General features: G+C 45.6%; 1 protein-coding gene across 8 annotated transcripts in view; it reads right to left on the bottom strand.

The window, feature by feature from the left end:
- The window catches only part of ARHGAP17 (Rho GTPase activating protein 17), a 90,408-nt gene that overhangs the window by 28,379 nt on the left and 47,864 nt on the right, over positions 1–14,165 (bottom strand). For all 8 annotated transcript variants that reach the window (XR_005986607.1, XR_005986606.1, XM_041747202.1 and 5 more), the window contains exons 8-13: positions 9,790–9,858; positions 9,549–9,630; positions 4,682–4,809; positions 2,944–3,055; positions 2,293–2,374; positions 319–399 (exon numbers count right to left, since the gene is read on the bottom strand). Coding sequence is in view for 6 of the 8 variants with exons in the window: in XM_041747202.1 (XP_041603136.1) it covers positions 319–399; positions 2,293–2,374; positions 2,944–3,055; positions 4,682–4,809; positions 9,549–9,630; positions 9,790–9,858 (554 nt within the window). In the remaining 2 variants the exon portion in view is untranslated. The remainder of the gene's footprint in view (positions 1–318; positions 400–2,292; positions 2,375–2,943; positions 3,056–4,681; positions 4,810–9,548; positions 9,631–9,789; positions 9,859–14,165) is intronic.

Below are 14,165 nucleotides of genomic sequence, written 5' to 3'. Positions count from 1 at the left end.
GGACAATTTAAACTTCGAATCCAACATGCAGCCAAACCAACTTTCCAAGAGAACTTTTTCCTAGTAGCTGCCGTGGGAAACCGACCAGGAGACTTAGCTGTTAATCCTGTTAATGCAGGCTGATGCAGAAGCTTTACACTGTGATATGCATCACAATAATATACATGGAGTCCCATTCCCAGCAACCCCTCTTCCTCTTCAAAACACTTGTTTATTAGCGTGCTTGGACTGAATGGTCTCCCTGCAGGTGGCACCTTTCTTTATGCCAGAGTCACTGTGGTTTGGTGGCTTAATTTGCAGGACACCAGGCATACATACCTAAAGTTCACAAAATTTTGTGGTGGCAACTTTTGACATGTTCTCCATAAATCCTGAAGTTTTTTGTCTTGATCCTGCACACTGAGGGGGAAAAAAACCTGGTTTTTTATTTTTATTCATAACCTTCCATTAAAAAATCCACCATTCGGAACCCATGTTGTTAACAGGTAACAACTATGCCCTTGTTGACAGAGGAAGCACAGCTGGAAAACAGGATGGATTTGGAAACAAATTTGGAGTCAAATACCAACTAAATATTTAACTCTGAGCAGTTAGTTAGCCTCTCCAAGACTCAGTCTCCTGATGTGCCCGCCTGGGGATAAGAATGTTGATTTGCCAAGTGATGAAGATGTTCCAGAGGCATAATCGTGTGAAACCACCTATGGAGACAAGGCACCACTGAAAATTCTGTCTAAGAAGTGCGTATCTCCCTGAGAGGCTTCCCTGGAGCCCAGACTCTGGCTGGCCCAGCCACATGGCAGCCAGCCCACCCTCCCCCTGCCCTTTCCCTGCCTTTAACTCTGCTCAAAGGCTCCAGACACAGAAGCCCTACCCAGTCATGAAGCAATCACAGGAGCTCTTCTGCTCTACAGTTTTGACATGCAAACTTCCATAGACACAAAAGAGGAATAGATAAGATCAGTCACCCTGCCCAAGAGCAGGAGAGAGTGTTAGCAAGTTGCCCACACAATGTACCTTTGGACCTAAACATTCCCCACGACTGAACTGATCTGGAGTTACGAAGCAGGAGGTGAACATAATTCCACTTCAGAGGCCAGTCAATATGTCACTGGGATGTTGACATTTCTCAACTATGGAGAATTGATACACCAATAAACAGACACCTGCTTTGAAAAGTGTATTTTCTCATGGGAATGCTTTGGGGAGTCCCAGAGCTGAGAAAAGAATCAAGGTGCAGGAGAAGTGGGGCAGGCTACCCAACAAAAGAGACCCCAGAACGCTCCCCTACTCGACACTACTATTGGGTTCCATTTATTCAGCCAACAGGCTAGGCTACACACAGGTTCCAAGGATATGACCGTGACTATGAACTTACTCTGACTTTAAAAACCTTACTGATGGTAGAGTCACTGCTGCTGAAGCCTAGTTGATCGGACCCAGCAGTTCACCTACTGGGAACAGGTGACAGTAGCTAGAGATAGGGGAGGGGGGGTAGGCAGGGCAGGGTGATCTGTTCCTCCTCCCTGAGGGATGAGGAAGGCAGTCAGAACCATGAGGCACAAGCTAACAAGGAGGCAGCCTGGCCGGCCAGAGAGAAGCTTCTAGGACTTCTTAGAAGAGGCTGCTGACTGCTCCTGGATACAGAGAAGATGGGGGTGGGGGCAGCGGGGGAAACACAGGATAGGGACACAGTCTCTGGGTCACACAGGTCTGGGTCTGAATTCTTGCTCTGCCAATTACTTGCTGTTACTTTGGTCCCATCCATCCCCTAGCCTCAGTTCCCACATCTGTAAAATGAAGATAACCACATCCATCTTTTATGTCATTAATCATGGATCACAGGAGGTAACGGGTATCGAGATCAGTATGTCCTTAGCACACAGTGGGCACTCTCATTGCTAGTACCGTCAACACTGTATTACTGCTCAGCTGAGTTTCCACATGGCTCGCCAGGTACATTGCCACTGGCCAGTATGACACTTGTCCCCACTGCAGGGCTTTCTTCAATCAAAAAGGGGTTTGTGATTAGCCAATCAATTAATGTGGGTCCCACTATATGTCTTTATCCATATAACTTCACACAAATTGAAGCCAATGCATAAGTGGTGACCTTCCCACACATAACAATACTCAATATTTTCACCCTAAACTTAAGAACTCAGGCACATATTATTTAACACATGTGCTATTTTAATGTTATTTTATGATCCCTGAGAGTAAGATGATTCACAAAGGGGACATAATATCCCATCATTTCCTTTACTTTTAAAACTCAGTGTCCTTTAAACTTACCTTGCAACTTGTGTCCATTCTTCATACAGATTAAAAGTCATCAAAGGTTCAGGTAGTTCCCGTAAATAGGACTTTAAAGCACCTGAAATTATTAACACTCACTTTGAGTAAGTCAAGGGGTAAGCCTGGGAATCTCGGGACATATTATTTTGCAAATTGAAATGATCACAATTACAACCTGCTAAGAATATCTAGAACAAGCTATGAATCAGTGGGAGTGGTTAGAGCATGAAGTGTTCCTAAAACAAATTCCAGCCCTTTGCAAAATATATTGAGGGTCAGTAGAAAATGAAATTAACTTCAAAGTCACCTTCTAATGGACATTCTACCATCCTCAGGTAGATCTAGACTTTAAAGGAGAAAGAAGGGAAGAAAATACAATCAAGTCTCCAAATATTTAGATGATAAGCTACCTTCACCTTTACTTAATAATCAGGAAAACAAAGAAACCCCCCAAAACAGGAAAAGGGGTGTGTGCGCGTGTATGTGTGTACTGATTCAGTTATGTGTGTCATTTCAGTTTTTCCAATTGAACCTATATAGGCCATTTCAATTTTATCTGTTACAGAAAATGAAAATTGGGTTTTTAGCAGGTGATCTGTCTGAGATGGGACCTGACTGTCACCCCGAGGGCAACCCCTTGCAGCTCACCTGCCACAGCATGGGGGTCGGAGTAGAACTCATCCAGGTGAGAAGTAGAACAGTCTAAAGCAGCTTTCAGTTTCTTTAACTTCGAGGCCCCAGCCCCAATTCGGAAAAGGCCCTAAAGACAACAAGAGGCCTTCAGTGTCAAGTTCAAGTTGTGGGCTTCCAGTTGTGGAAGAGCCTTCGGCCCCAGCTCAACTCCCACACACCTCATTTCTGAGGCTGGATCGCTGCCCGCCTTGCAGGGCGACCAGGAAGGATGATGGGACCCAGCAAAGGCAGAGGGCAGATGAGCAGGCAGTGAGCACTTCATTCCTGATTGGTGGGAGCTCTTGCCTGCCCCTGTGCTAAAATATCTGTGCCTATCAGAAATCTATTTAAATGCAGCATTTTATACTCCCCATGGCTGATTGCCATAGATTTTTCTAAATGTAGGATTTTTTTTTTAATTGACATCTTGTAAAAAACTGATAGACTAGACTGGTAGTCACTTCCACTGCCCTAAGGGTTCCTTAGAGAAAACAGATGAAGTCAAACAAGAAAGGTTAGACTATGATGACACTGGTCCAGGAATTATAAGACTCAGGTTTTAAGTGAAATTCATCTAGGCCAGGTTTCTCAATCTCAGGCTAGATAATGCTGCATTGTAGGGGCAGTCCTGCACCTGGTGGGATGTTTAGCAGCTGCCCTGGCCTCTACCCACCAGATGCTGGTAGCAAACTTGCCTCCAAAATTGTGACAATCAAAAATGTCTTCAGATCTTGACAAATAGCTCCTGAGGGGGACAAAACTGGCCCTGGCTGAGAAGCTCAGATCTTGGCTACAAGAAGTTGGGGTCACATCAGTGGGGGATTATAGCAGTGACTGGAAGCAGACAAAAGGAGAGCTCCTGGGGTGTTCCTTGATCTGGGTGCTCATCATGTGGGTGGGTTCAGTTTGTGGAAACTTAACGAGCTATTCGCTTATGATATATACTTTTACGATGGACATTATACTTCAATAAGGTTTTTTAAAAGGAAAAAAAAAAGACTTGGCATTTGATTTTGATTCCACTCCACCATGAACTCACTCACTTATTGACACAGGGAGTAATAAGACCTGCCCTGCTTGGTTTGTGGGGTCTCGGGGGTAAGGATTCTACAACATAAGTATGAAAAACCCCACATCAATGCTGCATAGTACTACACAAATGTAAGATTCTGATAGGCGGACTAAAAGGCTCCCAGAAGTTCTGTTCCTTTTAGTGCATCATGAAATTCAATGTCCCAAATCACCACCAGAGTCTAAAATGAAACAATCAAGTGGGGCAAAAGAAAGTCAGAATGTACAGGAAAGGGAAACGTTGTTCAGTGAAACTGGTTTCATTCATAGTGTGAACTCCAGGTATACTGTGCAGGGCTCCAATTTAAAATGTGGGTCAAAGTGACAAAAGTTGCGGGGGATCCCTGGGTGGCGCAGCGGTTTGGCGCCTGCCTTCGGCCCAGGGCGCGATCCTGGAGACCCGGGATCGAGTCCCACGTCGGGCTCCCGGTGCATGGAGCCTGCTTCTCCCTCTGCCTGCATCTCTGCCTCTCTCTCCCTCTGTGTGACTATCATAAATAAATAAAAATTTAAAAAAAATAAATAAAATAAAGGAGCCAATGCCTTTAAAAACAAACAAACAAACAAACAAAAAAAAAACAAAGTGACAAAAGTTGCAAAGCCATCAGTGTATACAGTACTGACGCTGGACTGTGCCCCTCACCTCCTCCTTCATGCCCGTCTCCAGGAGCAGCATTACGCAGGCTTCAATGGGCAATGCAATCTCACGGCCGCTCCGCTTTAGGTGTTCTTCCAAAGGCGTCCCAAAGGCTGGCTTTTCCGCCCACTTATCTAGAGCAGCAAACCATCCAGTAAGACACCCAACGATCTCATGGCATCACTGGGGAGGTTTTTCCTACCCAAACTACCAAAGGGGATTTTTTTTTTTTTTTTTTTTTTTTTTTTTTAGGAAACTGGTAGTTGAGGCTTTGGGAAAAGGGGAAACTTCTGTGCTGTTGGTTTTGGTTATTTACCATCTACTAGAGCAAGAATAGGTCCCAGCTGGGAGGTTACTTGTGGAACAGAGCCCTCAACACCCTCCAAGGCACCCAGTGGGAGCTGCCCAGCACAAGTCACTATGGGGCTCCTGCACGGGACACATGGGCTAGACTGCCTGGCGCTAACCCAAGGATTCGTCTGGGCGTACTGATTTCACTGGAAGGACATTTATTTACTCTTAGCCATGCAAAGCAGCACTGGCCTTCTAACTCGAGGACAAGAAATAGACTCCTTCAATGTGAAGGAGGAAATAATTTCCTAAGATTTTAAACACAGGCCAAGCATCATCACACAACACTGAAAGATGGCCAATGTGAACTCATATTAAATGCAACGTCTCCGCGACATGCAAGTCTTCCGAATGCTATAGCACCAGCCAGGTCCAGAACATTCTGAGAAGGAAACTGCGCAGTATCTGCAGCCGCAAAGCAGCTGAGGCTGATGCCTGGGCCAGCAGTAAAGCAATTGTTTATATTATTTTGGGGTCACATACTCTGCTTCATTCCACAAGAGATGTGAGGCAGCTTAGCAGGAGGAATACATACAACAGAGCAGTAAAACAGAAACAAGAATTTAGCGAATGGACGTATTCTGTTAGAAGGAGAAGTACTTGATTGGGTGGGTGCTGTACAGATGTGGTGCTGCCGGGGAAGCACACTGACGCAGAAAGGGGAAACCACTCCATGAAAAATACTCGACTGAGGAACACTTAGTCCTTTCCAGTGACAGGAGGTTAACATCCTTCTCAGCACCATTAATGGACAATTGTCCTTCAGCTACTTTGTGCTGTTCGAACCTTGGGTTCAAAGCAGGCGGTATTCCTCTGCTGTGCCCTCTTACCCTCTTGCTACCATAAGAGCAGGGACAGGTCCCATCGCGTGATCTGCACACACGGGAAGGAAGAAGACTCCCGGGTCCACGGGCCTGCGAGCTCATACAAGGTTAAAATCGATGGAAAGAGCAAGGGGATCCAGGCTGAAGGGGGGATGAGGGCAAGGAGGCAGGCGCCTCCTCATCTCTGGCCCATGCTCCCTGACCCCAGCCCCAACCACAGCCAGTGTAATTCCTAGTAGCAAGAGTGTCTGGGGGCCTGGCCCTTCTCAGAACACCGAACTCTGTGACAGTGCTCTCAGAGGCCAGACCTTCCCCTGCAAACTTTGTCCCTATCATCTAACAATGATTCTCAACATAGACAGAAAATGACCACGTGATCCTTTCACTGAAGAGGGTACATCAGAATCCTCAGGGGAGTTCTGTGAATGGCACCTGCTGTCACTGCCACCGCATGCCTGACCCATGGTGGCAAGAGCTGGGCATTCTCTGAACCCCCGCTAGGACTTTCTAGGAAACACTCTGCAGGGTGCCTCAGCCCCCACACTGGTGTCACGTTGGCAGAGGGTGGATGAGAGAACCAGTGGTCTGGACAACTCCCGAGCCAGACTGCCCAAAAGGTGCTGGCATCTCCAACAACAGGCCTGCTAAGTGCCGGGCACCACAGCAGCACCCCAAGTTCATGGAGACTCCCCACCCTTCTAACTGGGAAGAAAATACACGACGTACACGTAAACACACAACAGTCATTCACAAAACAAGACATGCTTGCCAAGTCGTGGCTGGAAAATGACAGGACAAGGGTCACAGGTGCGGGTGTCCACAGGGGCTGGGGAGACACCCAAGGTGTTGAGTCAGGCTGGGGGCAGAGAGACCCTCCTCCTCGGCTACTGACCCATGTCACCATGTGGGAAAGCAGATCCAGTGTCGCCAGACACTCCGAAACTTTCAAGAGAAGCCAGAAATCGTATCGTTATGTGAAGGCATCTGGTGTTTAAATGATGGCAAAATTTTTTGAAAAATGAGATTATGGCTGTTCGTGATTTCTGGCACAGATCATAGACGTTAGAGTGACTCGAGAGACAAAATGTTTGCTGCTGGTTCAAGGAGGGGAACTGGGGGGCTCTGAAGGAAACAGACCAGGAAGATGAGCTGAGAAAACCAGGGACCTTGAGTCTCAAAATTTAAAATTGATTTTATAGCTCTTGCCCAAAGAAATAGGGGCCAGGAGCAGGGGGGCGATGGTGTGGGCAGAGGGGAAGACCCCGCAGAGGGTAGAAAGGACAGAACCGGGCTCCGAGGTCAAGCCTGGATGGTTTGGAGGGAGATGGCATCCAGAAGACACGGAGGAGAAAAGGACAGTTAGGGGGCAGAGGGGAGATCGGCTTGCTTTCTGGAATGCGTGGAGTTTCAGGGGACCCTCAGAGGGAACCAGCACTGGGGAGGCTGTGAGGGTGAAGACACCGGTGACATGGGGGCTAGCACTGGGAGGGGACTCTGGGGACAAGAGGGACAGGAGGGGGATGAGCACACCCCTAAGAATGAAAGATGAGGTGCAATGGGCACACATGCCATCAAAGGAGACAGTCCAAGCGACATCAGATGTCAGGATGCTACAATTAAGAGCCCTGGTTCAACTGGGAGCTGCAGTATTTTTACTTTTTTTCTTAGCGATTTTATTTATTTACTTGAGAGAGAGAGAGAACACAAGCTGGAAGGAAAGGGAGAAGGCTCCCAGCTGAGCAGGGAGCCAATGTGGGGCTTGATGCCAGGAACCTGGGATCATGACCTGAGCCGAAGCCAGATGCCTAACCGAGTGAGCTACCCAGGTGACCCAGTAATCTCAATTGAAGGGTGACTGGGAGCAGATGCAAGACTGCACCGTGTGATGGGGTGACAAGAGGAAACGAGTCATTCAGACAGCCTCCCAGAAGATCAGGAGGATGAGACGCAACAGGGCCCCGGGCTACGGACAGGTGGGTACCAAGTCCCATCAGCTGACCACGTGGGTGAGATGGCAGCGCCTGGGGACACAACGGGGGGTGGGGGTGTGGGGTCAAGGTGGTTTTTCCCCTACAGTAAGAATGCTCTGAGTCTTTCTGGAAATAGAAGAAGAAAAAGGAAGAGGAAGACAGGAACTAGGACGGCAGGGAGACAGGAGGACAGGCGGAGGCGGCAGCGGCTGAAGCCCAAGGTGTGGCAACCCCACAGAGAAAGACGGATCTTGTCTCCTTCGCTGGGTTTCCGCCCCGCACGCCAGCCGCCTGCTACATCCTCAGCCTCCTTCCTGCCCTCTTCCTGTTCCCTGTCACTTGCTGATATACTTCTCTAGGGACAAGAGCCTTGGGGGGGAAAAACAGTTAAAAAAAGAAAAAAAAGGTCATGCTCCCCAAACCCAATCTTCTCTTTCTTTGTGCTTATTAGTCATCTTCAAACCAGACTTTAATTAATTCAAGGCTAAGATGATGATGGTTCCTGCTTTTTTCTACACAGGGCCGGGCGCACAGCAGGCATCCCACAAATACACCGCTCTTGGCAATAGGAACTTGCCCAGCAAGCGCCTGCCCCTTGCAAGGCTGAGTGTTTGCCAGCAGCTTCGCTCCTGTGCACTGTGACTCAACCTCATCATCCACGAACAAGAAATGGGACCACTTAGGAAAGCAAGGACAACTCATCGTAGGAAGGGTCGATCAGACACATGGACCCAGGATGGATGAAGATCAGATTTTGCAAGTTGGTGGAGATACAGAATTTTCTAATTCTCTACTCCCAAGCCTTTCAGGCACAAAGCCAGAAGGTGCTGGGACCTCCTCAAATTTAGGGGAGAAGTGGCATCCTTGAGGGTGCCAGTGGGTTACGCACACCCCCCACACATATATCCCGCCCACACACCTGCTGACTTGCTGTCCAGATCACAGAGTCACCACACGCAGCGCCTGGCTGCTCCTTGTCAGCTCAGACCAGAGGTTCTGCAGGGGGACCCTAAGCTCCACGTATGGGCTCTACACCAGAAAAATAGTATGATAGGTCCGAAGAAGGCAGAGCAACTTCTGCCTCAACTGGGCTCACTGATCTCTGCTGCTACGTGTTCTGACGGCAGTCAGAGAGAGTCAAGAGCTTTAGTGCTCGGGTTAAACTAAACATCAGGAGAAAGCTCAGTCCATTCGTGGCTTGTGGGTGAAGTCTACGGTGAGCAGAATGTTAGCACTAAGATCCAGAGCCTTGTGGGAACGCAAGGAAGAGGGGGAGGAAGGTGGCTGTGGCCTTACGATTTAGTCACGTTGACGAGGGAGTATCGAGTACTGACTTCTCAAGTTCCTTTTAGAAGGTCCACACTCTTTTCCCTAGAACATACGCTCTTGGAATCACAGGGTCAGAATTAAACCCAACGGAATGAATAACTGACTTGGGAAAGGATAAGACGGGAAAACACACACAGGCACAGCCCAAAGGGTCCAGCTCCCTCTTCCACTGAAGATGTCAGGGGAACTGAGAATGTCCCATTAGTATGTTAATTTGGGTTGGAAGAAATTAGAGAATGCGGCGAGGAAAGATGAAATTATGCTGGGAGACAGTACTCTCCGAGGCAGAGAGGCGTTAGCCAGAGGAGATGCATGCAAAGGAGTCAGGGGAAGAAGAACAGAGGCGGAAGTGGCAGAGGCTTAGGAAAGGGGCATCAGCCAGCACGCAGGTTACATTACCTTGATGGGCTCGCATTTCGGGAAGGGCCTTTTCTAAGACTGCTAATGCTTTTCTATGGTAATCTGCTTGGGCTTCTAATAACTGAGAACAGACCCACATTCAAAAACAAAAGTAACGTTAGCATCAGATGGACACACACACAATGGTGAGCAAAACCAAAAATGAAATCTTTTGCAAAAGAAAGCTAAAATGACTCAATTTTTACAATGCGTTTGTATTTTGTCAAGGGAAGGTGCTTACCGTAACAAAGAATTTGCCATACTCCCCTTCTTTGGACATAAAGCTGTACATATCTGCTGCTAGTTGATCCTGGTGAGCGGAAGAGAAGACAGGTCACTGAAGAAAATGGTATCTGAGAATTAAGATCCATGGGCTCTCAGAGCAAAATGTCATGGAAAGAGCCACGGATTAAATGCCCCTCATCTGGGAAGGGTGCCTGGGGGGCTCAGTTGGTTGAGCATCTGCCTTCAGCCCAGGTCATGATTCCGGGGTCCTGGGATCAAGCCCTGCATCGAGCTCCCTGCTCAGCGGGGAGTCTGCTTCTGTCTCTCCCTCTGCTCCTCCTCACCACTCGTGCCCCCCTCTCTCTCTCTGTCTCAAATAAATAAATGAAATCTTAAAAAAAAAAAAACATGTCATTACTAGGATGACAATGAATGAATGAAGAAAGAAAGAAAGAAAGAAAGAAAGAAAGAAAGAAAGAAAGAAAGAAAGAAAGAAAAAAGAGAAAGAGAAAGAACGAAGGAAGCTTCTTAGGGGAATGATATGGCAAGATCTCCAGATACACGGCTCATATTCCTTATTAAGAAGTGAAGTATAGAGCATTACTAATGCTGTGTTACCATCTGTGTAAAAATAGGAAAGAAAGAAATGTTATATTTTTGCTGCTACATTTGATTAAAAATATCTCTGGAAGAAAAAAACAAGAAATTGACAACAGGGGGTTACCTTTGGTGAGCAGTAGGAGTTCAGTAGAAGCAGGACAAAGATGGAAGAAAAGACTTCACTCTATGGTTTTCTACTTTTTCCAAAGATTTATTTATTTTAGAGACAGAGAGAGCACATGTGTATAGGGGAGTGGTCAGAGGGAGAGAAAGAGAATCTTAAGCCGACTCTGCACTGAGCAGACAGCCTGATGCAGGACTCAGTCCCGGGACCCTAGATTATGACCTGAGCTGAAGGCAGACCACCTGAGCCACCCAGGTGGCTCTTTTGATATTTGAACTATGTAGATGAATTGCTTATACAAAATTAAATAATTTATTTAAAAAGTGATAGATTAGGGTAGCCTGGGTGGCTCAGTGGTTTAGCACCACCTTCAGCCCAGGGCCTGATCCTGGAGACCTGGGATCCAGTCTCACGTCAGGCTCCCTGCAGGGAGCCTGCTTCTCCCTCTGCCTCTCTCTCTGCCTCTCTCTCTCTCTCTCTCTCTCTCTCCCCCTCTCCCCTCTGTATCTCTCATGAATAAATAAATAAAATATTTTTAAAAAGAGTGATAGATTAGCCAATTGGACAGAAATATATCCTACTTTTCCTTATTTTTTTAGAATTACATTCTAATTAATCTGATATATTCAAATTATAGACATCCTAGATTATATTTTAATTACGTATGTGTTTATAAAATATACTGTCTTCTGCTTTCAGTGCACAAATGAACACGAAGGCCTCCTTTATGAAAAATATCTGGAAATGCTAGTTTGGAGCAACAAAAATTCTTTTAGAATAACCAGGAAAGCAACAGAGTAATTCACGGATCCCCACCTCTACACCCTCAAAAAAGAGAGGGAGAGAAAGAAAAGAGAAAGAGGGCAGGGCAGAGAAGAAAGAAAAGAAGGGAAAAGAAAAGGCTTTTCACTCACATGTGGAATTTAACAAAACAAAACATATAAACACAGGGGGAAAAAACAGGGAAGCAAACCATAAGAAAGACCCTCTTCTTTTTGTGAGTAGGTTCCAAGGCCAATATGGGGCATGAACTCTCAAACCCCAACCAAGATCAAGAGTTGTATGCTCTATTGATTGAGCCAGCCAGGAGCCCCAAAGAGACTCTAAACTATAATAAATGAATAGGGTTGCTGATGGGGAGGTGTCTGTGTGTGTGGCGGGGGGGCGACAGGCTAAATGGGGGAGGGACAGGCGGAGGGCACCTGTGCTAAGCAGGGTGTGTTGTATGTAAGTGATGAACCACTAAATTCTACTCCTGAAACTACTATTACACTATATGTTAACTAAATAGAATTTAAATGAAATTTGAAAAATAAATTTTAAAAAAAGGGAGGAGAAAAGGCCTTGGCACTAGTGGAAGCTGGAGGTGACCTCAGTGAGTTTGTGCCACCTTGATGGCCAAGATGATTGAGTCTAGTGCTCACATGGGGTCAGAAGACGGAAAATGAAGTCTTGGGAGTGTCTGGGTGGCTCAGTCTGTTAAGCGTCTGCTTTCAGCTCAGGTCGTGATCTGATGGTCCTGGGATGGAGGCTCGCCTCTGGCTCCCTGCTAGTGAAGAGTCTGCTTGAGATTCTTTTTCCTTCTGACTCTCCTCCATGCACACACTCTCTCTCAAATAGAGAAATAAAATCTTAGTGATGCCTGGGTGGCTCAATGGGTGAGCATCTGCCTTTTGCTCAGGTCATGATCCCAGGGTCCTGGGGTCCTGTCCCACAGCATGGTCCCCACAGGGAGCCTGCTTCTCCCTCTACCTAAGTCTCTGTCTCTTTCTATGTGTCTCTCATAAATAAAATATTTAAAAATAAATAAAATAAAATCTTAAAAAAAAAAAAAAGAAAATGAATCCTTGAGCCTGGTGAAGTGAGGAACTGTAACAGACAAGCACACGTACATCCCACACAAACATTCCCAAGGAACTATTCCTCTGATGACAGGGTAGATTAGGAAACATCTGCTCAGCAGTATATGGCAAGACTAGAGTATATGCATTTTGTGTTGGGCTCTGGGTCTGGGAAAGTAAAAACATTTCCCTGGATTTGACAAACATTTTACATCTGCTTTCGCAAAGGTCTGGAGTTTGAGTTTACTATATGTATTGTGTGGGGGATCCTCAAACCGAGAAAGGTTAGTTAAAAAGGGCCTGGCACTGGTCACGCTCTCTGGGGAGAATCACTCCCAATCCCTAGGAGTCCCAGAGACAAAGTCTCTTAAAATGAGCTTGCAGTACAAAGCTGCAAAACACAGGAGGAAACAATCCACCATGAAGCAAATTCTTGCAGAGGAAACAGAATTCCCAAAGACTGTTACGATAAGTACATATAAAATGATTAAACGTGACAAAAGAAAGAAGCACTAGAAAACAATAACACTATCAAAAAACACTGACTTTGAAGAATTAGAACTGAAAAATGCAGTAAATGAAATTCAAAACTCGATGTAAATTATACAGTAGATGAGACCTAGTTAAAGAAAAAAAACAGTGAAAAAGTATTTAGATCTCAGGAAATCATAGAAGTCAGTAAAAAGGGAGACAGAAACTATCGTCACAGGTTTTCACCATTTGAAATGAGAAATTATGACATGGAAGTTGAGAGAAGATGCTTCAGCCCATAACATACCAGTTCAGACTCCTCAGATCTCTGCCACATTTATGTCTAAGCAGCCAGTAGCCAAGATCCAGCTTAGACTGGATCTGAGGAATGCTCTGTAATGCCACTAGCAAAGCTACAACTCTTCTGTACAATAAACCACTATAGGACTATTTTATCAGAGGCACTTAATTGCATGCATGGCATGACTTAGTCCAGTTTTAATTCCTCGTCTCTATGTTATTTTAAACAAGTCATTTTGCTGCAGTTAACCAATCTTAAAGTTCACTGTCTTGAAGAATGAATTACAGTGTGACCTGAACAAACTAAAATATTACAGTCTTAATACTATCTAAAAGAAGAGACACCATTTTTGGAAAATGATGAATAATAAGAGGAAGGAAAACTTAAATCTGAAGATGCACCAAACACCTGTTTCTTTACCATCTCAACATTTGGAATAAAGATTTATCTTCACAGAGAGATGCACAGAGAATGAGATCACTTAACCATCTCATCTGGAATTTATTTTATGAGTTAAAAAGTTCTATTTCTTGGGACGTCTGGGTGGCTCAGTGGTTGAGCGTCTGCCTTTGGCTCAGGGCATGATCTTGGGTCTGGGAATCAATCAGCCTCCCTGCAAGGAGCCTGCTTCTCCCTCTGTCAATGTCCCTGTGTCTCTCATGAACAAATAAATAAAAATTTAAAAAAATTAACGTTTTTAAAAGTTCTGCTTTTTTTTCCAATTATAAACCAATTCTAGCAACATTTAAAAAGTAATCCTTTCCTTCTCTATAGATATATGATGATCCCTTTAGTATATATTCAATTATTTAGAATAATAGCATTAATTGTAGAAAGCCTAGCTATTCTGCAGAACTATTTTAGTGCCTATTGTACTTTTTTTTTTTTTTTAAAAGATTTTATTTTGGAGGGCTCCTGGGTGGCTTAATGGTTGAGTGTCTGACTCTTGATTTTGGCTCAGGTCATGATCTTAGGGTCAAGAGATCAAGCCCTGTGTAGGGCTCCTTGCTCAGTGTGGAGTCTGCTTGAGATTCTCTCCCTCTTCCTCTGTCCCT

The sequence above is a fragment of the Vulpes lagopus genome, chromosome 3, assembly GCF_018345385.1.
Source record: "Vulpes lagopus strain Blue_001 chromosome 3, ASM1834538v1, whole genome shotgun sequence".
NCBI lineage: Eukaryota > Metazoa > Chordata > Mammalia > Carnivora > Canidae > Vulpes > Vulpes lagopus.
This window is presented reverse-complemented; position numbering and strand designations above follow the sequence as displayed.